This window comes from Falco punctatus (assembly GCF_963210335.1).
Source record: "Falco punctatus genome assembly, chromosome: 2".
In the NCBI taxonomy this organism is placed as follows: domain Eukaryota; kingdom Metazoa; phylum Chordata; class Aves; order Falconiformes; family Falconidae; genus Falco; species Falco punctatus.
In genome coordinates this window covers 74,008,808-74,035,747 of record NC_137581.1, presented here as the reverse complement: position 1 = coordinate 74,035,747, position 26,940 = coordinate 74,008,808, and the positions used below count along the sequence as shown (strand labels likewise).

At 40.7% G+C, this 26,940-nt stretch overlaps 2 protein-coding genes across 3 annotated transcripts in view; one reads left to right on the top strand and one right to left on the bottom strand.

Annotated features, from left to right (window-relative positions):
- Positions 1 to 25,304, top strand: part of ASMTL (acetylserotonin O-methyltransferase like) — a 31,421-nt gene extending 6,117 nt beyond the window's left edge. Inside the window, exons 5-13 of one of the 2 annotated variants that reach the window (XM_080375324.1) lie at positions 190 to 251; positions 2,279 to 2,387; positions 7,577 to 8,003; positions 10,913 to 11,075; positions 12,807 to 12,991; positions 15,559 to 15,688; positions 16,822 to 16,965; positions 17,534 to 17,656; positions 24,101 to 25,304. In XM_080375324.1, the coding sequence (XP_080231450.1) occupies positions 190 to 251; positions 2,279 to 2,387; positions 7,577 to 8,003; positions 10,913 to 11,075; positions 12,807 to 12,991; positions 15,559 to 15,688; positions 16,822 to 16,965; positions 17,534 to 17,656; positions 24,101 to 24,315 (1,558 nt within the window). In that variant the 3' untranslated portion in view covers positions 24,316 to 25,304. Of the gene's footprint in view, positions 1 to 189; positions 252 to 2,278; positions 2,388 to 7,576; positions 8,004 to 10,912; positions 11,076 to 12,806; positions 12,992 to 15,558; positions 15,689 to 16,821; positions 16,966 to 17,533; positions 17,657 to 19,307; positions 20,482 to 24,100 lie in introns of those variants that run through there. The other variant, XM_080375323.1, reaches the window with a different exon arrangement.
- Positions 25,305 to 25,642: 338 nt separating this feature from the next.
- Positions 25,643 to 26,924, bottom strand: LOC308058871 (uncharacterized protein; the record flags this gene model as incomplete). Its single annotated transcript, XM_080375365.1, has 2 exons — positions 25,643 to 25,781; positions 25,902 to 26,924. The coding sequence occupies 2 exons, from the start codon at positions 26,922 to 26,924 to the stop codon at positions 25,749 to 25,751; spliced, it is 1,056 nt and encodes a 351-aa protein (XP_080231491.1). The 3' UTR covers positions 25,643 to 25,748.
- Positions 26,925 to 26,940: the final 16 nt, after the last annotated feature.

Below are 26,940 nucleotides of genomic sequence, written 5' to 3'. Positions count from 1 at the left end.
GTCTTTTCATCTATTTTGAAATAAAAAATTAAAATAAAATGTATTTATTTAGGATACGTGTCAGAGCCATCAAGTGATGTATTAATATAATGGTCTGTTTCTCAGGCTGTAGTAACATAATCACGTAGAACATTTTTGCACATCACAGATTTCATAAAACTGTAGCTTAATGCACCTTTTCCCTGACAGGTTGAATGGGAAAGAGCACAGCGTTTTCACAGGAGTGGCTATTATACATTGCAGCAGTAAAGGTATATGTATCTTTTTATTAAAACTCAGTGTTTGCATTTAAAATTGTGCTCAATAAGGACTAGTGCAAGTGAAGAAACAGGATGGAATTGTTTCATATACAGTCTCAGTTGGCTTCCTACTCAAGATGAGGATTACCTTGTCAATATATAAATTAAAAACTCCCCACAAAAGTCAACCTTCTTACTGTGTTCATTTGTCACACAGGAAGGAGGATGACAAAATACAACAGACTTTAGAAATACTGTCTCAAAGCTACAGGACTAATTAAAAGACCTGTGTAAAGTGTGGGAATAGTTTAAATGACATCCAAGTAAGGCACTGCAAACTGGGACTGAGCAGAATCTGATCCGTATTAACTTTATTTCTGTGTTCTTTTTACACTAGCTGATGAATATAATCAGTTACTTATCTGTAGTTGCTTTGTTTTTCAGTAAGTAAGGGAAGCTTTAGAGCCCATTTCTAGGGGGTGAGTAAAGTAATGGCTTAATGCCTCAGGCTGTTAACAAACTGTAGGGAGCAACACATCAATTTCTTTATTAGATAATTTATGTAGTAAACAAGTGATTTTTATGAGAACTGTACTAATGTAATTTGAAGAGTTTGGTTTGAGTGACTGCCTTTGATAATTATGCCAATATTCTTTTAGTGAAACTTTTGCAAGGATCATTTCTCTGAAATTTCACTGGACATAGTCTTTGTGTATTTACAGCTTTTAATCTTTGCTGGAATGATTGCTTGTAACAGAAATAGTCAAATGATCCAGTACCCTTACTCATATGCTACTACAGTAGAAAGACCTGCTGCAAAAGAAATAAAACATGTCATCAAGGGGTTCCTGTGAACAATATAGCAAGAATAATTATGTCTTTAACTGTTTAGGAAGAAAGTGAAAGTACACATAACTGTAGTACCGATGCTATGACAGCACATCTCACTTGAAGCTTACATATTTAAGCCACATCATATTCAGATGGACAAGAATACCATAAGCCTGCATATTCCCCAAGAGTTTTCTAGAATACATTTTTAGTTTTAGTTTATAATTATAATGCTGCTGCTAAGTACAGCATGTATGTTACAGATGGAATTTTCATCTTCAGTTGATTGGTTTTTTATCAATACTGAAAGACATAGAAATCTGTCTTTATTTTAATATTTTTTTTTTACATCTGGGATGTTAAATGTTTTTTCAATACTAACACCATTAACAATTGGTTAGTCTTCTTCCTTTGGTCTCTACTGTGGATCCTTCTTAGTCCTCCTCAAGAATTTCCACTGCTGTCAGAACAGCAGTAACAGGAGATGGATATTTATAGAAAAGAATAGAGAGAACAAATACTTAGCGATGTGCACACTCACTTTTGCAAGGCAGCTTCCTTTTGAATGTGTTTTGGAAAAGTCTCTGTATACAATGATACCAGATTCACAGCTGTCTACATGCAGCAGGGTCCAGGCAGTGTAGCACTACATTGCACCTCTGGCCTTCACTCAACCACTTCTAGATACGGAAGCCTGAAATCTTATTTCTTTAAAGATCTATGAAAATGACACTGATGATTACTGATAGGACTGCTGGATGCCTGAGTCTGCGGTGCAGATGCAGCTGTACATTCACAGTCAAGCATGTAATAGCTATGTGTTGTACTATGATGTATTAAGAGTTCTTTGACAACAGTTATAAAGTCAGAAGTATGTTTGTAGCTTTCTTTGTACTCAGTGCTGGATGTGTATGCTAACAGCCCATAAATAGGGGTGCATAAGCATCATTAATGTAAGAGTGCATCCCACACAGGGAGAGCAATCTGTTGGCCCCAAAAGAGGACTGCAGAGGTTGACAATGCAAGCTTTTACTTTTCTGGGGAAGTTCTGAGTCCACTATCCCTAAAGAGCTTTGTTAGTAGTTTCATACATCTGTGTAGTATCTTTAATTTTTTGTGCAAAAATGTCAATTGAGTATGAAATAAAACGATGTTATGCTCTCTAAACTACAACTTCTGTTTCTAATAAGTTTTCTTCCTTTCTGTAGATAATCAGCTAGAGACAGAAGTCACTGACTTCTATGAAGAGACTAAAGTAAAATTTTCTGACCTATCTGAAGAGCTCTTATGGGAGTACATCCATAGCGGGGAGCCAATGTGAGTAAGACCCTGAAGCATCACGCAGTATTTGAGAATAGGCCTTAGGGTATGTTATTAGCCACCAGCATAGGACATTTTGTCCTGTGTTCTGTGAAATTTTGCTGTGTATATATGATAAATGATAGCACGGGTGATGCAAGGTGAGTATTCTGTTCTTATTGTCTGGAGGTATCATTCCTCCAGGGAAAGTAAGTTACGGTTTTAGCATGCTTGCAGATTTGAAAAGTGAAGACTGTTGAAATACTCTGGATTAGAGCAAGCACTCATGCAATATACAATTACCTCTCTGTTAACAAAAGCATTCAGGGAGCTTGGATACCTGGACAATGGATAGTTCTCATTTTAAAACAGGTGAACAGAGCTAGTATTCGATAATAAGGGTGTTGGAGAACTTTATTGAAAGAAGCTAGAACTTGGTTTATTTAGTTTATCAAAATAGCACTGCTGTGATGCAGGAAACACCAACATATTCACTTATTCTTGTGGCCAGTTTATGTGTTCCCGTACCATAATTGCCTCTTAGCTTGTGTGTTTCTGCTGCCTTTGCAGTGTACTAGTTGCTTAGACAACATTGATTCCACAGAAGAAATAGGATGAGAACAGAATACCTAACTATTGCTGAGATAAAGCTGACTAGATTGTCTAAAAAAGGAAAAAAAAATTACTTATTTGGAGACCAGGGAATGTTTGTGACTGTACAGAATTTGCCTTTCCTTTGTGTTAGCTGAAGCTTGATGAGGGCAAATAAGGCCATAGTTAGCACTATGGACTGCCTGTCTGGTGATTTGAGGTGAACTTTTCTGTAACTTCAATTCAGGCTGTGTAAGAATATCAGTTGTGTTCTTTAAACTCATTTGTGCTATAAAACAATACAGTCATGTTTTACTGGGAAAAGAGGAATCAGAGTGGACTTTGTATTTAAGTGTTTATGTGTAAATGAGTCATACTTTCTGAATATGTAAGGTTCCCAGCCTATTGAAGAGATTGAAGCAAAATTGAATTTTGCAGGGAAGAATGTTTTGGCAAGACTATAGTTTGTAACAGAAATTCCTAGTTAGTTTTTTGGAAGGTGATCTTTAGTATGTAGCTGATCATAAAGTTGCATTTTGAAGGAGAAATGACCATGAGTTTTCAGGAAGAGTCACAGGCTGAAAAAATATTTTTAAATATTCTGATTATTTCCTCTGGAAGAAAATATGCTTTAGCAGTGCTGCAGCAAAATGGCTTATGAGCAGTGCTGAGTAATTCTGTTCATTTTGCTAAACAGTGTGTGACAGCAAGGGTGTCTCAGGGACTAAAGGTTCAGAGAATGTATTTCATTACTCTCTGGAGCAGAAATCAATCAACATTCATGTAATCAAGAGGGTAGGAAGCATTTGCACTAGCCTTGCAAAGGAACTACTAAATATGTTGTCCTATAAATTCTGCAAAACAGTAAGGAAAACTCTGATGGGTTTGGGTTTTGGTTGGTTGTTCATTTGTCCTCTCCTCCGTGGCCACTCATACTGGTTACACATTTTTGTGCATACAGATTTTTCTAAACACTACTGCAGTTCAAGTGACCATTTGGGGTTTTTTGATGGCAACTTAATTTTGTGAAATCATATGGGACTTAGTCATCACATGAAAAATTAACAAAAAATTGACTGTCTTGAGGATTGGATTGAGCTATTTTTATAGCAAGGACAAAATTGGCATATGGTATTTTAAAAGTCAGGCACTGGTGACACGGGGACTAATTCTAAAACTATATAGGTGACTTAAAGTATGAATGAGGGAAGAGGGAAAAGCACTATCTCAAGGTAGGCTGTGATAAGGTATTATAAAAACCCTCAAAAAATTCTGGCTGTGGAAAGATGGCCTTCTCCTTTCTGTTTTACTCTTGTCCCTTCTTCCAACCAGGGGTTTTCTGCCTGCTGGCAGGGTCTCTTTCTTCTTTTCTGGCCCTCTGTAGAAAGAGGGCTGGACCACAGCAATCTTAAGTGTTTGGGGCTTGCGTAATGAGTAGATGTAATTTCTGCAAGCCTCTTTGACCCAGCTTTTTATTTTGCAATCTCCCTTGTGAACAACTTCATCTGTCCCAGCTCACAACTTCCAGTCTGAAGATCCTCTGTGGTTTTTGTTTCATTGCCACCATTCAGAGCAAGGCTAACCAAAGGACCCTACTGCACTCTGGGAAAGAGGTGATTACAGAGGCTGGAGCTCTACAGTTTCAGACTTAACTATGAAGTAATAAAATGTAGAACGTAAACATCTGTCTTCCCTTGTATGATTTCTTTTAGGAGTTACTTACAGTTGCTATAGCTTTGAAGGCTCTTTCAGATTTTGTGAATAATTATTCTCACAGCACAAATTAGCTCAGGGATATGCTTGAGGTTATCAGCTCTTCAAGATTAAGAGCAAAAAATCTTGCAAATGCAAGATTACAAAAGTAAGGGGAGCTGTACTGTTCTTTTACTAGATTTAACTTTGAATCTTTTTTTTAATCTATCATGTTGCTACAGTTAACTCTTCTGTATGAAAAGATTGTTCTGCACTCTCCAGAACTTACTAGCAAATCTTTTTGTTGTACGTGCCTACCTCTGCTCCCTTGCAAATGGAAATGCATCTCTGACTGGTTCCATGATGTATGTAGGCTGACTGGGCATCTACTGTAGCCTCTCCCAGAGACAGGCAACCAGATTCTGCTTCTCCTTACCTCTGTCATGCCAGTGTCTCTGCCCTACAAAACCACTAACTTCATATTTAAAGGAACTAGAGGTGGGTTGTCTTTAATTTGTAGACATGTGAAGACAACTAAGTTTTGGTATCCAATCAACTAACTAATAATGCAATAAATTAGTGTACAACTTCTAATGTATTTTAAATATTTGCTTGAGTAAAGATGAATTTTGTCAGTGATGTACCTTTAACCTTCAGACTGTAAGTGAAGTCCAGTCACTAGCTCAGATGTATTCTGTCTAATGTGGCTGAAATTTCTTTGTATTTCTACTGTATGGGCCAAGACACAAGTTTCACTGTCATACATGCATTCTTGCCTTTGGAAACCCACCTAAAATCCAACCAAGTATCTCCTTTCATCTGTAGGAGCAGTAGTACCTGTTAGCACAGCGGGGATTTATTTGATCATTGGCTGTCTGTTAGACAATACAAATATCGTATACATGGATGTACTATTTTGTGGCATGACTAAAGTTAAAATCCTAAAGCTAATAAAGGAAATGTGCTTTGATGTTGCATTTTCAAGTTACCTCTAGTTTACCCCTTTCTTAACATTTTCCCCTGATTGTATCGTGTGTGGGTTTGTTGTTTGAGGGGAGGGGTGTGTTGGGGGGGGGGAGGGTGTTAGAAAAAAAATCAGTGGATGTTGCACACATTCCTGCTGAAATTGTTGTCCTCTGCAACAGTTGGTTACTGAAAAATGTTTTAGTTGCAGCAGTGATCTTGCTGCCTGTGAGAAGGTCTTTAAAGTGAGTTATATTTTTATTATAATGCAAATTAACTCGTGCTGTGCATAGTTTTATAAATGAAGCCTTAAAGTTAGTGCTATGCTAATAAAAGTATCCAGTTACAGAAGCCAGTCAGATTAACCAGAGCTAGTTATGAAAGCTGTATAAATACTGATACATTCTGGGTTTTAGCATGGAAGAGGCTTGCTGAAAAATCAATGGAACTGTTACTGACTCCATAGCCTCATGCTTTTGGACTAGAAGCTGTATCTGTAGTAGAGAATCCTACTCGGGATCCAATGCCAGCATATAAAGTTCTATATAAAGATTAACGAGATGTGGCCAATTGTGTTAACATCCTTGTTGTGGGTCTGGTACAACTGCTTGTGATGGTCACCATGTTTTTTTGCTGCCTTGTCAGCGTATACCAGAATGATTTCATCCTACTGGACTGCAACTTCATTTAAAAATGAAAAGACTTTTTAGTCATTAGAGTATTCTGAATTTAGATGATGTAAGTCTTAAGTATGGTGTAAAAGAAGGAATAATTTAAACAATGATGAAACTATTCAGTGATGCTTAAACACGAGATTAAAGGAAAAAACCCATTCCCTAGTTTATAGATTTAAAAAATCCCATTTGCAGGGGTACTGATTCCTCTCTTAGGGGGTTGTCGGAAAGGGGATCCAGAAATAATTTCTAGATGTTTTAAGAGCTGGTTCTGATAAAAACTAAGATGAAAAATCTACAGTCATCTTTGTGTAGTAATATTCTCTTACAAGTAGTTTGCATAATTCCATACTATTTTAAGTTAATAGAGCTGAGACTGACTGACATTTGGTTTCAAAGTTTGTTGACTTAGGCTTTCAGATTCTGCTGTTACCATGTGGTAAGCGTACTTCTTGCTGCTTTGTTCCTTAAATGTGAACCGTAAAACTGTTGGCTGTATTGCAGCCTATCTGCCTGTATGCATTTCCATTCCACACAGCGGAATTTGCACAATTGCACCTAAAGACAAATTGGATTTCCAAGGTTACTTTCTGTGAAAACACATTCCTGTGCCAAATTACAAGTACTACTGTGACATCTCAGAGCACGGTGTTGTAAAAGATACCTGAGGGTTACACAAGAATTGAGTAAGGCTGAATGGGACAGTAGTGGATTTTGTATTGGAATAGGCTGCTGGTTCCCAAAAAAAGTCCTGTCTTCCTGGTCTTCATTTTAAATATTCCTATGACAGATCAGCAAGACTCATAAAACAATCATTTCAGTTCTAAGATGTCTTCTTCAATGTGAGCTCCTTTTGGAGCTAATGTATTCCTAAAGGCCCTTCAGCCTCTTGTGGAATAGTGAGGGTCAGTATGCAGCTGGGTGACCTGGTGATGCTTGCAGTTACCCTTTTGGTAGCCAGGACTTGGAGAATGTTGGGTGACCTATGGCAACACAATCTGACTGCAGTCGGCAGATGTTCCTCCTGCTTAGGTGACTATGGAATTTGGACTGTGTGAAGTGTAAACACCTTAGGCTGTTCACCTCTAGTAAAAATACTGATCCTTATTTATCCTGTGATTTATAAATTGAAGTGTTGAGCCTAACTAGTAGATTTAATCTGTCTTTAACTTGAGTATGCTAGTCTTTCTTCCAGACTCAGCAGTACTGGTGGATTGTGTTCTGTACTACCTTTACTCTTAATGAGATACATGTAGATGTATGTTGGTTTTGCCTTCTTTTCCCCAGGGACAAGGCTGGTGGATATGGAATCCAGGCCCTTGGTGGAATGTTAGTCGAGTATGTCCATGGAGACTTCTTGAATGTGGTGGGATTTCCTCTGAATCACTTCTGCAAAAAGCTAGCAGAATTGTACTATCCGCCCCCTAAACATAATGTACAACATAAAAAGTATGACTCTATCCCTTCTGTGGACACTTTTGAGAATCTAAGTGATGGAGAAAGTGAATCTTCAGATTTCACAGAACATAAAGGTGCCAGTAAGTTGGACAGCAGTGGGATGTGTTCCTCAGGAGCTATTTGCAATTCAGAAAACAGTTCTAGCGTCAAAACTGGTTTTACGGTACCTTTGGAAAATCAGAATGGAGTGTCGGAAAGTGCAGCAAAACTTCCATCTAAAATTCTGGAGCTGATGGATGGTTTTAGAGCTTCAAAGGTAAGGGAAAAAGAAAACTGATCATTACATTGCTGACTGATACGATTGTTTCATTGGACTTTGGTATATAACAGGTAATGTTAAATACTTGAGCTGGGGTAAGAATGTATTAATAATTAGTAGCAAAGGACCATTGAGGTGCAAGAGAATCTAAGAGAGCTGAAACTTCTGGTGCAGTGCAAACATTGTTTTTTGGTATTTGCTTTTATGTGTTCTGTGACATTTCAGTTACCCATTTGATAAAAAAGTTCTCTCTTGAGAGGGGAAAAAAGTTCTAGTATGTGGGGGTTTTGTGGTGGTTTTTTTTTTTTTACTGATGATGAGCACAATTAAGCAGAAAGTTACCTTTATATACTCTGTGAAGAAACCATTTAATATGGTTAGCTTATCTGGCTTAAAACTGTGACAAGAGTTGTACATGTTATATTTTATTTCTAACTTTCAATGCTTAGCGTTAGAATTCTGTGGAAGATCTTAATTTTTTTTATTAATTGTTGAGGACGTTAGTTTTTTTTTATACCCTGTTCCATGTTCCAGGTATGTTTCCCTGGTAATACCCATGCAGTAGCTGATGGAGACGTACATGTAATAGCTTACAAACAGAAGCTCACATGTTCTGTGTAGCAGCCAAATGTGTGTGATGAGGAATCAGTAGCTGGACATTTTAATCACTGCCAGGTTTTCTACTCATAATTTCAGTGTAGCGAAGGACAGTGATGAAGGTGAATGAGAAATGAACACCAATCATTCTAACAGATCACCGATTTCCATCAAGTCATTCATGTTTTAGGAAGAGGTGAAAAAACTGCTAAAGTAGCAGGGAAATGACAAACCTGGAACTAAAGATGTAATAAATTTGAGGGGGAGTGGAAGGAAACATGCCAGACAGTGGACAATGGTTTTGCTGAAACAGCAGAAGGTTGTACTTGGATGTGAAGGAAAACTATATTGTGGTCACTGTCAATCTGCGGGCATGCTGATTGCAGGCATACAAAGCAATATCAAGAAATGTGGAATAAAGCAGCCTTGAGATTGCTGTTTGTGAACTTACTTGTCTATCTATAGGGAGTGAGTTTTGATGTATTTGAATGGGTGAGATGATGCTTAGCATTTCTTCAACTTAAGTAAAAAGAATATAGAGAATCATCACAATTTTGTTGTGCATTATGTATACTGTTCACAGTGATGTGATGCCAAATTTGGTTTTGTGCAGTGAAAGACTGGAGGCTGGAAGCAGAAGCTTTCCTTTCCTACTAGCCCAATGTAAAGTCATTGTATGAAGTGCTGAGTTTCATGTTGAACTAGTAGGAATTCTTTTTTCCTCAGGGCTTAGATCTTAGTAAAATTAATTATAAGTTGCAGTGAATGCTTCCTGTGATCTGACAAAACTCATCATCCCTCCACTTGTAGAAAAGGGATAAGAGCACAAAAGCTTTTAGTTTCACAAAAGCTCTTCTTGAGTTCAGTTTCATTTTGGTTCTTGAGTGTTGTTTCAAGGGCTTCATAAAGCAGAGTGAAATCCCCTGTAGCCAAAGATGTTGCTGCCTATTTTACTCTGAACAGCTGCTGTTGCAGAACAGGAGGGGATCAAGGTTAAATCGTACTTTCTCAAACTTAATATGTTCTGAATTTGCATAATTTGATCTGTACTCAGACCTTTTAGGGTTTTTTCTTCAATTTCCACCTCCCCCCTGCCCTGAAACTGAGAATTACAGAATGGTCAAAAGAGTGATTTGGATCAGTCAAGTTTTGGACCCTATCTTCTCACCTTCTTTTTCCTTTTCTTACAGTTTCTGAGTGGTATCAGTCTGAAGATTGGGTGGGTCTTGGAAGCCAAGTGGTTGCAGGCTAGATGCAATTGGCATGTGAAAGCCTGGGTTATAATAAAACCCAGTTATACGTTCTTACTAGAATAAGAGGAAACTGTAAAAAGAGGATGAAGATGATAAAATATATAGACACACAGTAGCAGACCTTCCTCACAAAGTTAAATCTTTTTCTCCACTTGATTTTTATTAAACAGAACGTCAATCCAATTTTTCCTTGACTTCATTTGATCTTTAAGTACATTATAATTGCCTGCAGTTGCAAAGAAATGGATTCTGTGATTGCTGTATGTGCTTCTGCTCTCGTGCTCTACATAAGTTCCTTGAGTTTAGCTTGTTTTAACTATTTCAGAATACTGAAATTGCAGAATTGCAAATTAATTTCAAATAGAGAGGTATATATTATCACATATCATTAACTTTCCTCTCTGGTTTGATTAGCATATCTCTACAAGTTCAGTTAAGTTTTTCAACTTAGGCAGCTGTATTGCCCATGGGTTTTTCTTCACCATTGGACACTAGCTGTTTTCTCTTCCCCATTCCATGTGTACATGTGCTTTTAAGGGGTGTGTGTGTGTAGTACAGTTGTGCCCTGATGTTTTATTCTCTTTTATTTTTTTCCTTAACATTTATTAAACTAAGACCAATATTACAGGAACTGAAGCTGCTACACTGCCTAAGTGGAGCTTTCCAGTTCCTTATGTCCTGAGTAAATAAAATTTTATCTTTTGGTATTGGTTCAGGTGCTTAAGAATGCTTGATCTTATGAAAGGATCTTATAGATCGGGATATGCTAAATATCTGAATAAAGAGGTGGTCTTCATACAAAATCTGTAGGCTGCGTTCCAGAACACTGAGTTCCTTTCTCTCCCAAACACCTCTGTTCAAAATTCTGTTACTTGGCTAAGATAGTGAAACTCTCTGAAAGGGATGGAAATGTATCGAGCCATTTTTAGGAGTTTTTTTAAACTGTGTTGTGCTTCTTAAAGATCAGTAGTTGTGTAGAATAATTCTAGTTCTTTTGTTTCTTGATTGCAGTCTTTTAAATACAACATGCTATTTATTTTTTTTTCCTCTATGGAGGCTATGTTTGTAGCATCTAAGTTGAAGATGTTTGATCATCTGAAAGATAAAGGCCCACTGAAGGCTGTGGATATTGCAAATGAGGTTGGAACCTCTGTGTGCGGAACAGAAAGACTCCTTGATGCGTGTGCTGCTCTTGGATTACTGGAGAAAACACCACAAGGTGAGTAGTTTCTCTTTCCCCCAACTGCATAGTACGTACTGAAAGCCATGCAGGACTGGAAGAGATGGTTTGAAGGTCACAGAATCTGACTTGATGTTGTGGGTAACTTGGATTTGAGGGAAAGGGGAATGGATTGTTGCTTCTTTGCTTCCATTATTAGTAGCTAGATTTTTTCATTTGGGGGCAAGCTTTATTTTATGAACACATTAAGGTGTTATTTGAGGAACCCTTAGATTGGTTTTGCTCTCTGGACATAGTACTGACCAAATCTCTTAAGAAAAAGTTGTGTGGGCAGTCCCAGGGAGCAGCATAATGACTCAGATGTGTAACCTGCACTTTGACCATAACATCCCCACGCAGCACTACAGGGCTGGGGAAGAGTGGCTGGAAAGCTGCCTGGCGGAAAGGTACCTGGGGGTGCTGGTTGATGGCCAGCTGAAGCAGAGCCAGCAGCATACCCAAGTCAGCAAGGCAGCCAACAGCGCCCTGGCTTGTATGAGAAATAATGTAGCCAGCAGGACTAGGGAAGTGATTGTCCCCCGTACTTGACACTGGTGAGGCTGCACCACAAGACACTGAGGTGCTGGAGCGTGTCCAGGGCAATGCAGCTGGTGAAGGGTCTGGAGCAGGAGTCTTGTGAGGAGCAGCGGAGGGAACTGGGGTTGTTTAACCTGAAGAATAGGAGACTTAGGAGGGACCTTATTGCTCTCTAGAAGTACCTGAAAGGAAGGTGTTAGTGAGGTGGGTGTGAGTCTCTTCTCCCAGTTAAGTGGTAAGATGAGAGGAAATGGCCTCAAGCTGCACTGAGATATTTAGATTAGATACTAGGAATTTTTTTTTCACTAAAAGGTTTGTCAGACATTGGAAAATGCTGCCCGAGGGAAGTGCTTGAGTCACCATCCCTGGAGGCATTTAAAAGAGGTAGATGTGGCACTTGGGATGTAGTTGACTGGTGGACTTGGCAGTGCTAGGTTAACAGTTGTACTCAATGATCTTAAAGGCCTTTTCCAACCTCAGTGATTCTTTTTCTATCTAAAATAAGGACAAAATTCCATTTGCTGCTGCAGCAATGCAGTGTCACAATCTTCAGCAGAGAAACAGGGTTCCACTGAGGAAAGCTCTGGAATATGGCCTCTCTTTATAGACAACAGCTTAAATTTTAGCACCCCTAACTGGAAAAGTGCTTGACTGTGTATGTAGGTGAGGGAGCCAGTGTTAGGACTAATTTTCAGTCCGCACTGTCGTTACAGGTTTCCATATGCATCACTTACTATGTAAGACCTGAAATGGTCAAGTGCCAATAAAAGGAAATAAAGGAGGCTTTCAACTCTATTAGAGGACAAGACCAAGGCGAAAGCCCTAAAGGCAAAACATACTGGAGAAAGTTGGAATTTAAGGGAAGGAGAAACCATAATCTAAAGAAAAATGTGGTCAAGAATGAGAAACTTCCAATACTCTGAATATTAGGTATCTAACTGAGGTACTTTGGCTTAAAAAAGTAATAATAAATTGGTGCCTATCTATATCTTCCATCATAAATTATTTTTGGAAACAAAGTACCTGCTCCTTAAGAATGAGAAGACTTAGAATTTTTTCGTGGAAGTCTTTGCAGAAGAAGATCAGGTTTTGCTAGCTATTTAACAGCTACGCCAGAAAATGCGCCTTCAGATTTTAAATGACAGTTTTAAAGTACTGAAACAAAGCTGGTTACAGTTGTTTTCTTCCCTTAAGGTTATAGTAATACAGATTCAGCAAACACCTACCTGACTTCAGATGGTGAATGCTCACTTCATGGCTACATTATCCACTCAAATGACCACATTTGGCCTCTCTTCACAAACTTGGAGTCTGCTGTCAAGGAAGGCAGCAGGCAGAATCATCGAGCCTTTGGAAAGAAAGCAGAGGATTTATTTAAGGTAATGTAAACTCTTACTGGTATCAAAACTAGCTGGGAGGCGCCCAGAACTGATCTAGTGGCAGATGGAGACTGAGCAGTCTAAGAAATTTGGTTAATATTAGGAATGGTAAAAACACAGTGCAACTCACTAGCCCCAGACTTCTGTTCCCTTCAACTTTAGGCTCAAGTGCTGGAGCAATCCCAGAGTGTACTGGGTAATTCAAGTGCTGATGAAAATTCTCTGGTTAAGGTGTTGCCTATCCAGCTAACACACTCTGAGAACAACCTCTGGGTCTGTTTAATTTAAATTTAATGTGTCCTTTCTTATAACACCAGATAGTACCTTATCACACGTGCACTCTCTCAGTATTGGGTGCCAATCACTTGATACTGATGTGCATCTACCTCAGTCTGTGCTGACTGTGATGGAAGCTGTTTTCAAAGTCACTTTGTGTTGATGTAGTGCAGGAGGGATCTCATCTCCTCAATGAAGGTTTGTAGCTTTGTATATGCTTCAAGCTGGTACATACTGCTGGTAAGAATTGTAATCCTTTCTTCCATGTGTTTCCATCTCTGTAGTACTTTTCCAGTGCTAGCCCAGGTGGATGTGTTCAGAATGGAGAATGACTTAGGGTTATAACTGGCCTAACTTGTCAGTTATCCACCTGGTGAAGCAAGTTGAGGGGCGTAAATTTGTGCCTGTTTAAGGAGAGGGCTAGCAGAGCGGGTAGGAGAATACATCGGGACATCATCTCTGACAACAGTGCTGGCTTAAAGGGTACTTCACCCCGCATCCCAAGGTTCTTAATTTATACTTAACTTCCAGATGCTGAAAAAGCTGTCTACATCCCTCATATACAGTTGATGGAAGGAAATAAGGACTTTGGAGACTTAAGAAGGTCCTGTTAGCCTAATGTTAGTACTAGATTACTGGTGGACAGAACCTCCTTTAGGAATCACAGAATGGATCACACAATCACAGAACGGTTGGGGTTGGAAGGACTTCTGGAGATCATAGAATGGTTTGGGTTGGAAAGGACCTTGAGGATCATCTAGTTCCAACCCCCCTGCCATGGGCAGGGGCACCTGCCACTAGACCAGGTTGCTCGAAGCCCCATCCAGCCTGGCCTTGAACGCTCCCAGAGATGGGGCATTCACAGCTTCTCTGGGCAATCCGTTCCAGTGCCTCACCACCCTTGCAGTAAAGAATTTCTTCCTAATACCTATTCTGCATTTGCCCTCTTTTAGTTGAAAACAATTACACCTTGTCCTGTCGCTATAGGCTCTACTAAAATGTCTTATCTCCATCTTGTAAGCCCCCTTTAAGTATTGAAGGGCTACTCTAAAGTCTGCCTGGAGCCTTCTCTTCTCCAGGCTGAACAGCTTCAACTCTTCCAGCCTGTCTTCACAGGAGAGATGCTCCAGCCCTCTGATCATCTTCATGGCCCTCCTCTGGATCCACTCCAACAGGTCTACATCCTTTGTGTGTTGGGGGCCCAGAACCAAATGCAGTACTCCAGGAGATCACCTAGTCCAACTTCCCTGCTAAAGCAGGAATCTAAATCCTTCAAAGGCTCTTTTAAAGGGAGTTTAGATACTTTGCTTTAGGATAGGTGCTGCAGTAGATGCTTAAATTCACATACAAATTAATTGTTTTAACATAGGCAAACTGGATCTCATCCTTTGTTAAACATTTGGATTACCAACTTGAGTATGCTTGGGTGATGCATGTGGCAGAAGTCACTGCCAGTTCAGGCATGGGCTCTATATGTTTACAGGATGGTATGTCTAAGCAGAATGTATGGGCTGCCTATGGCACTGTGCATATTCACATCCTGGAGATACTTCCACTTCATGGTAGCTGTGAAGCCAGGCATAACTGATGAAATCTGTATGAAAGTGAGACATAACGGGATTCATGCTTCTGTATCATTTCAAAGGTAAAGGCATGAGTTTCTGGTACTGAAGGCTTGCTTCTCCTGTAATCAAAAAATGCAGTATGAGCTGTAATGTTTCTCATTTAAGTTATGATCCAACCATCTGGTTATTTCCTCATCAAGGGAGAATAAATGTCAGATTTACATGGAAGCAATTTGTGACTATATCAAGAAGGAGGAACGCTTTAGGAGACTGGAAAAAATACCTCAATCATGTCCTTACAAACAGTCTGAAATCTGGAGACATTTTGCTGTGGACCAAGTATGTTAGAAATACTGGGCCTTTGATACACATTTACTTTAGAAAGCACTTTTCACTTCTTCCTACTATATTGCCTGAGCTTCAGTGGGCAGAAGTGTTGAATTTAACAGCCCTTGGGATGTCAGGAAGATCAAGTTCAAACCAGCCAAGTGTATGTCCTTTGAGATGTACTGCAGAAGATGCCTGTGTGATCAGAATTTTTGAGAGGATGCAGAGATCTGCTGATCACTACAGTAGATGAGCAACTAGTCAATGGCAATTTTAACTGACCTTTTAATTTTAGAATTCTAATGGTAATGGTGTGCACCACCTGCCTCGGTTGTACATAGTTTTAGTTAAGTAATGAAAATAAGCTTCTATTACTATGCTTTTTTTACCCCTTTTTAGGACTATTATCACAGCCAGGAGGTGAAGCAGCGTTTTATGGCTGCTATGCACAGCATTGCCCAACTGACAGCAAGAGACGTGGCTACAGCGTTTGATCTTTCACGGTTTAAATCTGCTTGTGATCTAGGAGGTATTGCCTGTAATTGAATTTGTATACAAATCAAAGGGAAAAGCTTGATTTCAGTTCCGTATTTTATTACTTAAGATCTATGTGTATTTTTTACTAGAACTGGAGTAATACTATCTACTGTTATTTTTCTGGCATTGTAATGTCAGATGAATGCAGTTAACTGAAAGCATTGTTACTGAAATGGTATTTGAATAGTTTAAAATAAGTGAATGTTTCTCACAATCTATTCGATACTGACACAGCTCAGCATAGAAAACAAGATGGTTTTTGGCTCAGCTGATAAAATACTGGGCTGTGAGCCCCATTGTCAGCTGTACTGTTGCTGTCCTTTAGCACATCCAAGATTTTCAAAAGTAGCGAAGGATTTATTTCTGAGTCCTTCTGTGTTGGGGTGTCAGACTTGAAACACAGCACTGCTAGAACAAAAAGTTGTGATTCTTTTAGAATTGGTTTGTTTTGTGTGTTGCTTTAATTCTTAATGACCTTAATGATTCTTAAAATGACCACAAAAATGTTTTAGACCAATGATACATCTGAAGAAACTCTTCTTGTTAGTGTCCTTTTTTGCCCTGTGCTTGGAGTTACACAGAGGGAGTGTTATTACACAGTATATTACACAGGGAAAGATCCACTGAGGAAAGAACACTTTACTTTGCCTGGGGAGGTGGACGGCATGTCAGAGGAATTAACACAATACTGGTGCAACCTTTGCCACCTGTGCAGAGACTTCAAGACTTTACCATCCCTATCTGTCACAATGCTGGAGAGTATTTACCAAACTTCATATATCAGTGCTTTGTAAATGGTAAATAGTTCTAGTGCTCTTAATCCACAAATTACAAGTCCTTGCCTTTCATTAATGTTCTTCTGCTCCCCAAACCACCCTGAGGTACTGGTATCAAAGGTCATATTAGCAATTCCATGACAGTAGAGATTCATGTCTGCATTCTCCAAGCTTTAATGCATTGCTGTATCCACCAGCAAGTGCTGTTGCCCATGCTCATTGTGGAGCTGACTGTCTACTTCAATTCTGATTTACTGCCTATTTTAATTTTATGTACAGCCTTGTCTTTAAAAATGTCTGCAAGTGCTGGGAGAAAAGACCTGATTTGACTTTTTTAAACTGTCAACAGGTTGCACAGGAGCTCTGGCTCATGAATTAGGACAAATATACCCAAATCTCAAGGTCACAGTATTTGACCTTCCAGAAGTCATTGCAAACACCTCTTACTTTCAGCCTCCAGGACAAAACACAGCTCCAGTGACATTCATATCAGGTAAGTGTAACACATGATCTTTTGTCTTATATCTGTTATCCTGGAGCACAGAGCAGGCTCTTCTGCTGTAGAGAGTGGTGTGCTACCCTGCTCCAACCCCGAATGTGTCTTAGTACAAAGCAATGTAGGCTCACCCATGCTAAATGAGGGTATTGCATTTCTCAAGCCTATGGGTATTAAAACAAACTGGCTATGGCTGAAGAATGTGGATAAACAAGGAAGTAAGAATTATTTGGGTTTGAGTACCACTGGGAGTAGAGGCTGCACATTCCTGTCTCAGACTTTCCCTTTCTAGGTGAGATCAACATGATGGCTACAAAGGACTTTGTCTCCTTCATTGCTTTAGGCTTTCTCTCCATTTTCACACATTACAGAATTCTTACCTGTGATCTGCTCTTCTATTAATGCTTTCCTTATGTGCAAATCAGTGCACACCTGTACCTGTTCATTCTTGTTTGTTTCTTTACTTCTGCTGAAGCTCCTGGTTCCTACACAATATCTTAATCTCATTTTGTAGTAATGTACTCTGTGATTTCTGTAGGAATGTACAAACTCTGCTTTCCAACAGGTGACTTCTTCAAGGATGATCTTCCAGAAGCAGACCTTTACATCCTTTCACGCATTCTTCATGACTGGCCTGATGAAAAGATACATGTGTTATTAAGCAAGATATCAGCTGTTTGCAAACCAGGTAAGTATTTTTAATCTTGTGGGCTTAAAGGTGCATGTTAATGCATAAACATAATGAGCAATCATAATGTCATATTTAAAAAGTATATTTTTCTGTCCAATCATAGTAGCCTTTGCTTGAGTGTCTGTGCTTGCATTATTTGTAATACTTATTAAGAAAAAAAGGAAACAAAACTGCTAATAAAACTATATGGAAATAAGCCCTTAGTATAGTTGTAGGCTTCACATGTAACTGTCATCTCCTCTCTCTCTGCCATGCCCAGTCTTTTGTAATAAGCCCTGTACCATCAAATGATGAAGCATGTGCTTGTATGTATAGAAATAAGTAGCCTAACTAAAGTTCCTTTTTAGTTATTCAGAAGCAGTTCGTTTTGCTATTCCAGAAGTAGTAGTTTGGTTTGCTGTGTTGGTAGTGCCTAGAATATGGTAAACCAGAGTTCAGCACTACTTTTGGCACAGGTATCATGAGAAATAACTAGGTGCTTCTGCTTTGTCCTACATTTGAATCATAGAATATCTCAGGTTGGAAGGGACCCATAAGGATCACAGAGTCCCAACTCTGTGTTCCTCAAAGTACTACCAAAACTAAACCGTGTGACTAAGAGTGTTGTCCAGATGCCCCTTGAACCATGAGAGGTTTGGTGCCCTGACCACTTCCCTGGAAAAGCCTGTTCCACTGACTGGCCATCCTGTCAGTGAAGAACCTTTTCCTAATGTCCAATCTGAACTTCCCCAGGTTTCTCTTCATTCAATTTCCTCATGTCCTATCACTGGTCACCAGAGAGGAGGTCAGCACATTCTCCTCTGCTACCCCTCTTGAGGAAGTTGTAGACTGCAGTGAGGGTATCCCTCAACCTTCTCTTCTCCAAGCTGAACAAACCAAGTGACCTCAGCCACTCCTCAGAAGTCTTGCCTTTAAGGCCTTTCACAATCTTGGTCACCCTCCTCTGGACAGACTGAGGTGTATCCTCCTCCTTCTGTTGAGGGGCCCAAAACCACACAGTGCTGGAGGTGGGGATGCGCCGGTGCAATGTAGATTGGGACAGTCACCTCCCTCAGCTGACTAGCTATGCTGTGCTTGGTGCACTCCAGGACATGGTTGGCCCTTTTGTCTGCCAGGGCACGCTAACTCATATTTGGACAGCATTAAAGATCAAAGGAGAAGACAAAAAACAGAAAAGCCTGACTGCCAAGATCAAGTGATTCCTTAATTCAACAGGATTAACTGTAGCTATGAAGTTTGTTTCATAGGAGAGTGCATTCAAAATTAGATCTAGGCCGTAATTCATAATACTGCTTATAAGTTATGAAAGAAAATCATGGGTGACTGTCTTAATCTTATGCAAGATTAGGGTATGAGCAACTTAGAGGAGTTGCTTGGCTCAAATGGAAATGAGTTTAAGAGCATAATCAGGAAGTGATCTGAACTTCATTGAAGTGGAGACAGTGCTGTAAACGCCCCCTTCCTTTTAACAGTTGAACAATTGCTTCCAGGAAGAGTGTACTGGAAGTAAAGTTCTGTCACAAATTTCCACTGAAAGCCATTAAAACATTAGTCTTAAGGACTTCAGTAACTGTCTCTGAACAAAATGCTAATAACTTGAAGCTAGAAATACTTTACTGAACCACTTTTGGTTGTTTTGGAAATGCAGGAAGTGCCTTGCTAGTGGCAGAAATTGTGCTTGACGAGCAGAAGACGCACCCTCCTAGAGCTGTACTACAGTCCCTCAGTATGACTGAAGGCAAGCAAAGAAGTGGCTCAGAATATAAACAGCTACTGGAGAAATATGGATTCACAAATGTACAAATTAAGATCACAGGAAACTTATTAGATGCTGTTTTATGCTTCAAGAAGAATCTGTCACCATAGTGTGCCCAGAAGCAAACTGGGATGCTGAGTTTTTACAACCCTTGTGCAACACATCCATCATCAAACAGCACATACTGTCAGTTCAGGATCATTTTGACCATTTATCTGAAGCATAGTTGTTGCAGGCCCCGAATAAAAGTTGGACTGCAGCTCTTGCAGGAGTGAGTTCTATGTGTTTAAGTGTCTGGGGCAGGCTGAAACTTCTATGTGTTAAATACCTCCATGTGCAGTTCTTTTGGCTAGTTTGCAGACCATATTAAGCTTAGACTTGACATAGCTGTATAGCATGGCAAGTTAAAACTGCAAGCTTTTATGAGCCACATTAATACTTCAGTTTTCTTGGACTTTAAAGACAGTTCTGCTTCTGCGGTGAACTTAGTGCTTACTGGTTATTTTTATCAGAAATGAAAAACTGAAAGTGAATACTCTAGCATCTGACTGAATTTGGGGATGCTGGTCCTCTTTTTCACTTTTCTGTGGGGCTTTACTCAAAAACATTTCAAAGATACCCTTTTTTAAGCACTTTTTCCACAGGCAAAAGTGAAAGTAGGACAAAGCACAAACACGTTCCTCCAGCAGCTATAAAGTCACAGAGTAACTTCAGCAGCCTGCAGCCACAGTATGTACCCACACAGGCTGCGGTTGAGGGCTGTTCCTATCAATGTCAGGTTTTTCTGAATATGGTTAAATGACCATATATGCTTTCCATCTCATTACTTGGTATGAGTGTTAGACTTTTGTATAAACTCTCTTACAAAATATAAAAATAGAAGTTTTTTCGTGTTCCAGTCTAATTGGAGAAGTATACTATATCCCATCTCAAGTAGTTTGTCACTAATGTCGCCTCTCCTAATGTCTATTTTTTCCTGATACTTCACTGATACTTATTTTTTTCTATTTAAAATGTACTTTGTAGTGGAAGCCTTCCTGGAGATTAAAACTGTACTTTCAAACTAGCTTTCTTTTATCAGTTGTGAGTTTCTTGCCTGTCACACTTGTACAGTGATAATCCCATAAACCAATATGAAGGAGGCTGTGCCTATGCTGAATCACCAACCTCAGCAAATTAAAGAGAGCTGATGAGCAAGGTCAAGAGTTGTATCTGCCTGGTAGACTCTGTCTTATGTTACTTAATCAGAAGTTGCTGTACTCCTTGAGCACCGAGTAAAGCAAAAGCACCACAGTGATTCAATTTACCATAAGAAATATGCTTACTACAGCGCATTTCAGTTGCACGAGATCAGGGAAATGTCAGACTTTTACCACTTTGGTGTCTTTAGTTTTCAGCAGGTTTTTATGAATGGAAATTTGACTGATCTCGTCTGTACTGATATTTAATAAGGCAAAAAATATTCAACAACTGAACACATTGAAAATGTTTCTTTTCCATGTTGACATGAAGCTTGCCATTATGCTTAATGGTTTTGTATTTTGAGAGACTCATTCCAGCAATCACATGTTTCTCACCACATAATTATTCATAAAGTTCATAATGCTGTTCTTTAAGCTGCTATAAGCTGTTTCAATCCTAAAGTTGGCAAACCTCTAACTGTCACAGACTTTAAAATTGTGCCTTTAAGTACTATGTATCAGACTGTAAAATTTTAATAGAATGTGCTTGGCTGCCACACAACCTCAGTGTACTCTGTGATTAAAGTACAGTGCTCTATACACACTAAGTGTTAGTCCCTTGGGCAAGGTGTCTGTGGTAACACACCACAGCTTTGTGCTCTCAGGATAATTAAGCATTGGAGCAGGTTGCCCAGAGAGGTGGTGGAATCTCTGTCCTTGGGGGTTTCAAGATCTGAGAACAAAGCCCTGAACGAGCTGAGCTGACTGTAGAGCTGCCCTGCTTCAAGCAGGCGGTTGGACTAGGCATCTCCTGTGGTCTCTTTCAGCCTGAGCTGTTCTGTGATTTGATGTAGCCCAGTAACCTGAGAAATTATAAACTTGTCTTTTTCTTGTTAATACCCAAGTAGAGTTAGTTCAGTTGCTCTGGAGGAGGGTGGTTATCTTTTGCTGACTGGTAAAAGGGGTGGATTTAATGGTGGTACACTGAAAAGACTTCCTAAGCAACGGGCATAACTGAGGAAAATTTGGGAGCTTGTTTACTGATAAAGGCATGAAGTAATGAGGGAGCTGAGTTTTAAAATCCGAATGAACTTCTGCCAATAAAACCTGTAGGTTTCATGTTGCTCCTTGGGAAGTGACACAGCTATGCCTTCTTGAAGATGCTTTTTCCCACATTCTGCCTTAACAGCAGTTTAGAGGAAACGTGATGCACAGAAAACAATTTTTTGAGGTAAAGCATTGTGAAGGTTAATAGAATGATAGGTGGATAATAGAAATAAGAACTTCAGCACTTGCTCGCTGGACACTGAGGTAAGAATCCCTTAGGAAGACAGAAGAGAAGTTTGTTAGAAAGGCAAGACACAACTTGGTTGGCTGTCCTACCTCAATCATTTTTGTATCAATTTTTGACCGTGTTACAACTATTAACAGTACTTGTGCCTGGAAAAGTAACAGGACAGAAAGGAAGAGTAGTATGTCATTTGAGCCACAAAAGCTTAGGAAGAACTACTTAATGGCTAAGCCTGTTAGAGAGTGAGCTCTCAGTTCAGTTTTGGATGTGTTAGCGTACTCCTGGGTAGTGTAAGTATTTGGTGTGGGGTTTGGTTTTGTTTTTAAAAAAATTTTTGAAGGGCCGGCACTTTACTTTCCCCTCCTCCATCTTTTTGCTGGAAATGATGCCCTTGCTAAAGAACGATAATCTGGATTAAATTATTTTCTAATACAGAAAAAGACTGTTACAACCATTCATTTTTATCTCCTATAAAACTTGCCAAAATTTCTTCATCATCAGAGTATGCTTCCTGAAAGGGTTGAAAGTTAGCTCTGTTTAAGTCCCTCTCATGAAGAAATTTCAATCGCATTTTACCTCTAGAGAGAAATTTTAATTTACTGTGACTTATTTTTGAAGGTGTTCTTCCCACATTGGTTGTACTTTCTTGGTACATTTTTCTACATTACTTTGATGTTGTCAACTTTCTGCGGGAAATTATAATGACCATTCTATTTGTGTCCTCCTTTCAGAGAGTACAAAATTTGGACATAATCTTCCAGAGCTGTAATATAATGGTGACTTAGAAATGATAGTCCTGCATTATTCTACCTGGCAATGCTTGCTGTGTAACCAGGAACGGCAGTTCCCAGGTCTTTCTGAAGGCACATGTGAAGGGGGGAACAGAATAGAAACCACTGAATCATAACAAATAAGCCTTGTCACCCTAACTTCAGATGCCTAAATATTAGGTATTCAAATCTAGTCACCTTGAGTTCTCCAATCAGTGGAAATCCAGGTATTTTCAGAGGATGATTCGTCTCGCCTATCGGTGAAAGGGACTTTCCTGTTTTTTCAAAGAAAAAAGATTATATATTTCATAGTGAATAGAGCGTATTTACGGGGCTAGCCAAACTACAGCTATCTAATCTATGGATGACTGAATTAGGGTGGAAGGGTCCCACTGGATAGGTTCAGGCTCACCTCAGACTTTGACATGCTTAGCTAATTCTTTGTCTTTGTGAAGCAAACCTGTGTCTTTACAGAGTAGGCTTGAACTTGGATTTAGTAAGGTAGCTGATGGTACAGGACAGAAACAGGGAATTGATTAATAAGCTGTCAGAAGGACTTTCATGACTCCTGATAGTTAACACCAAGGTCTCGGCCAGAAATTTTATGTGCAGATCTCAGTCTCTTCTCTAAGAAACTGCAGTGTTATGTTTAATTTACTTCTTAGCAATCGTTAAATGTCTGAGGTATACATGTAGGAATGGCTCTGAGGAGATTGTCTTAAAGGTCAGAAAGATACGAATGTTATGCAGCATTTAGTAGTACTAAAATCACTATAAAATGCTGCTATTTTGATCTGAATTGGTGGCGTCCTATCCCTACTGTGCCAAGAGAAACCACTACATAAGATGCAAAGCCAAAAGACAATGAGTAAAACTATGCTCATTTTGTCAGTAGCCCTCTCTTGTCTTCCCTTTCCCCTTATGGGTCTGAAGATGGAGGAAGAGGCTGTGTGTAAACAGGATCATTTAAGCTCTGCCCACATCCCTAGGTGAGTCCCACCACAAAGACCTCAGTTCCTACAGAAATAACGTACAACATTGACAACTTGACTGTTTTTTTTAATGGCTCACCATCCACTGTTTTGTCTGCTTGGCACTTTTAATATGGATGTGAAGTACCAATATATCCTGAAGACATGTAACTGCTATCCCTGTCTTACTGTGTTCTGTAACCTTCATGCCAAGTCTACAGAAGTCATCCCCTCTTCCCCTGAAAGCAGAGAGGTGACTTGGAATTGTGAGCATTTGAGCCCTCCGTAGCATGGAAGGGATTTTTTCTGGGTTTTGTGAGAGGAGTGGATCATACGTTTAATAGCAGAGAAAATCCATAAATGATAAATGAATCACCTGTGTCTTGTAGTTTGCACCCTTATATATGGTAGCATAAAGTTCTCTTGCCTGATAATGGATTAGTACTGTTGCATGCATTTGTTCTTAAATTAGGTTGTGAGATTTTGCTGGCTGAAATGGTATTGGATGATGAGAAGAAGAACAGGAGCACAGCTCTGCTGCAGTCCTTGAACATGCTTGTGCAGACAGAGGGAAAGGAAAGAAGTGGCTCTGAATATCGAGCATTACTGGAACAACATGGATTTGCAAATGTCAAAATCAGATTGACAGGAAATTTGTTAGATGTCATTCTCTGTGTTAAGGCCTAGGAAAAAAATGGATTTAGTAGTAAAATCTGGATGATTCTAGTCATGTTTGATGTTTTGTAATTATGCAAATACATTCTCAATTTCCCATCAGATCATAAAAAAGAGATGTTAAGTCAGCGTTCTGAAGTTACTTTAAAAAGGGGGACAGATAGATTGCATTTGTTTGGAACCTGAGTGAAACGATGCCAGAAGATTCTGGCATCATTTGATGGCAGTGATGCTGTGGCTGCACAACATCTGTAGTACCCTCAGAAACAAGTCTCCATCTACAAATGGTGTCAGCAGCCCTACGGCACTATTCACGTTGCTGAGGAATCAGTTTCTTCATACTTGGTACAGTTGGGATTGTCCAGTTTTTGAACTAGCACACATTGCTTTGTTTCTGTTTCAAGAGGTTAATGCAGGTACCATTTCAATAATCCATTACCATTCATTTTAATACCATTTTATGTTATGCTCTCTACTGCAAATAAAGAAACATTCTCTAATGGAGTCTGGGAATTGCTACTGCAGTGGTGTAGTCAAGATTGGAAACAAGAACTGGAGCAGCAGCTTCTTGAGAGAGTGAAGACAGCCTTCCCTGCCTTCTGTGAGGTTTCTGGAAAAGGCAGTTGTATGAAAGCACAACTTTCATCTGTGATTAAAATTGAAGATGAAATGTGGGGGCACTGCATTTGGTTCAAGAACATCCTCCTCCTCCTTTTTAGCCCTACTTAATTTGTGAGCTCTTATGAAACTGGGTAGCAGAATATGAGATTAGATAAAGAACTGAAGGGGGGGAGCAGGGGGAAAGGTGCAGAAACAAGAAAAAGCATGGTGCTAAAGAGAAGAGAATTTCCCCAGTCAGATGCACCTGAGCTCCCAGGGTGAACAGAACAGGACAACTACTGACTGAACAGTTTCCAATCACAAAAACATTATGTGTGTTTTACCTTCATTTTTCAAATGGACTATGATTCAGGGTTCCAGGTATGAAGGGTTTTTTTAATCAATAGAAAAATTTCATGGGGAAAAAAAATCCCAGCCTTGCACACAGTGTATCTTGTGAGTATTAACATGCTGTTCCAAACTTTTTTTAAAAAATACTATGCTAAGCTGTGTGTGCCTGCCTCAGAATACGCACCACAGCCTTTCATTAATTACATCAAAAATACGGTCCTGTAACACTGTGAGCACCTAACCCTGTGTGGGCACAGGAGTCTCTGCATTATATCTGTATTATGATTTAGAATATAAAATACCACACAATATACTTTGTATCTTTTGTTATGCTAAAAAAATGTATAGAAATGTATAAAACACAGTATATCATACTACAGCAGAGATGAAGGCCATGCCTGGCACGTCCTGTTCCCACAACATGCCCTCTTGAGCAAGACGCTCATTTTGAAATCCTGCGAAGTATGTACGCGTAAGCAGTGGTTTCAGACACCTCAGCTAGTACAACTTTGTGGTTCACCAGTCATCTATTAAAAAAAAAAAATGTTTGGCTTTACTTTTGTAGGAAACATCCATTAAAAGTGAAAGCAGTAATGAAAGGTGCGGGTGAACTAACACCTTCCGGCTACAACAATTTCAAGGCTTGCTTTTAGAAAGAAGAGGTATAATTTCAGACAGAAGTTTAGCCATGAGATGTAACATTTCATTTCGCAGCGTGCGATGAAATGAGCAGAGATGCCTGAGGGGAGGCCGGGCCCGCCGCGGCGGGGCAGGGACTCGGACCCGGGCCCTGAGCGCCCGCTCGGGCGGCCTGCGGAGCTGCTCACGGCATCGAACTCCGAGCACCACAACAAGGAGTCTGGACCCCGCGTCCCACCGCCCCTGGAGCACACCGCGGGGAAGTTCTTTGCTATTTCATTGTCTCGGCTCAGCTGAGTGACAGACGGCGACGCGACCTCCGCCCGCAGCGCTGAGGAGGCGCCGAGGGGAGCAGCACCTGCAAGCGGGGCGCTGCCTTGCGCCAGCATCGCCCGGAGCGGCCAGCGCGGGGCGAGCTCCGCGGGAGCCGGGGGGCCCAGCCCGCTGCCCCCACCTGACCGCCGGCTTCCCGCAGCCGCCGCCGAGGCCGCCCCGCTCGTTGCCCGCCCGGGCTGACGAACGCGGGCCCCAGGTGCGGTGCCGCCGCGTTCTGTGGGATGTGACCTGTCGGGTGGCACAGGCTCCCGCAAGCCCTGCCGGGAGCGGGACAACGCGGCCGGAGGCGGCGCTTCCGAAAGCGACTGTTGCGGGGGGGGGGGGGGGGGGAAGGGGGAGAGGCGAAATTTGTGTGAGTGACGGTGATACCCGCACTTCGCTGCTAGGGCGGCCCTGCCGCGCCGCGCCGCACCGTCCCGCACCGCGGGGGCCGGGCTCGGGCGCGGCCTCTCGCCCTTCACAGGTGGTGGTGGTGGCGGCGGCGGCACCACCCAGCAGGCCCGGCCGCGCTGTGCGACGCGGCGCTGCACCACTGGCGCCGCAGGGGCGGGGGGAGGCTGGAGCCGCGCCCCGCCGCCCGCTGTAACCACCGCCCTGAGGGCGACCCGGTCCCGTGCCTTTGGGCGGCGAGGCCACGCCCCCAGGGCGGTGCGGCCAATGGAGCGCCGGGGGGCGGGGCCGGCAGGGCCCGGCATTTAGCTCATGCGCGGC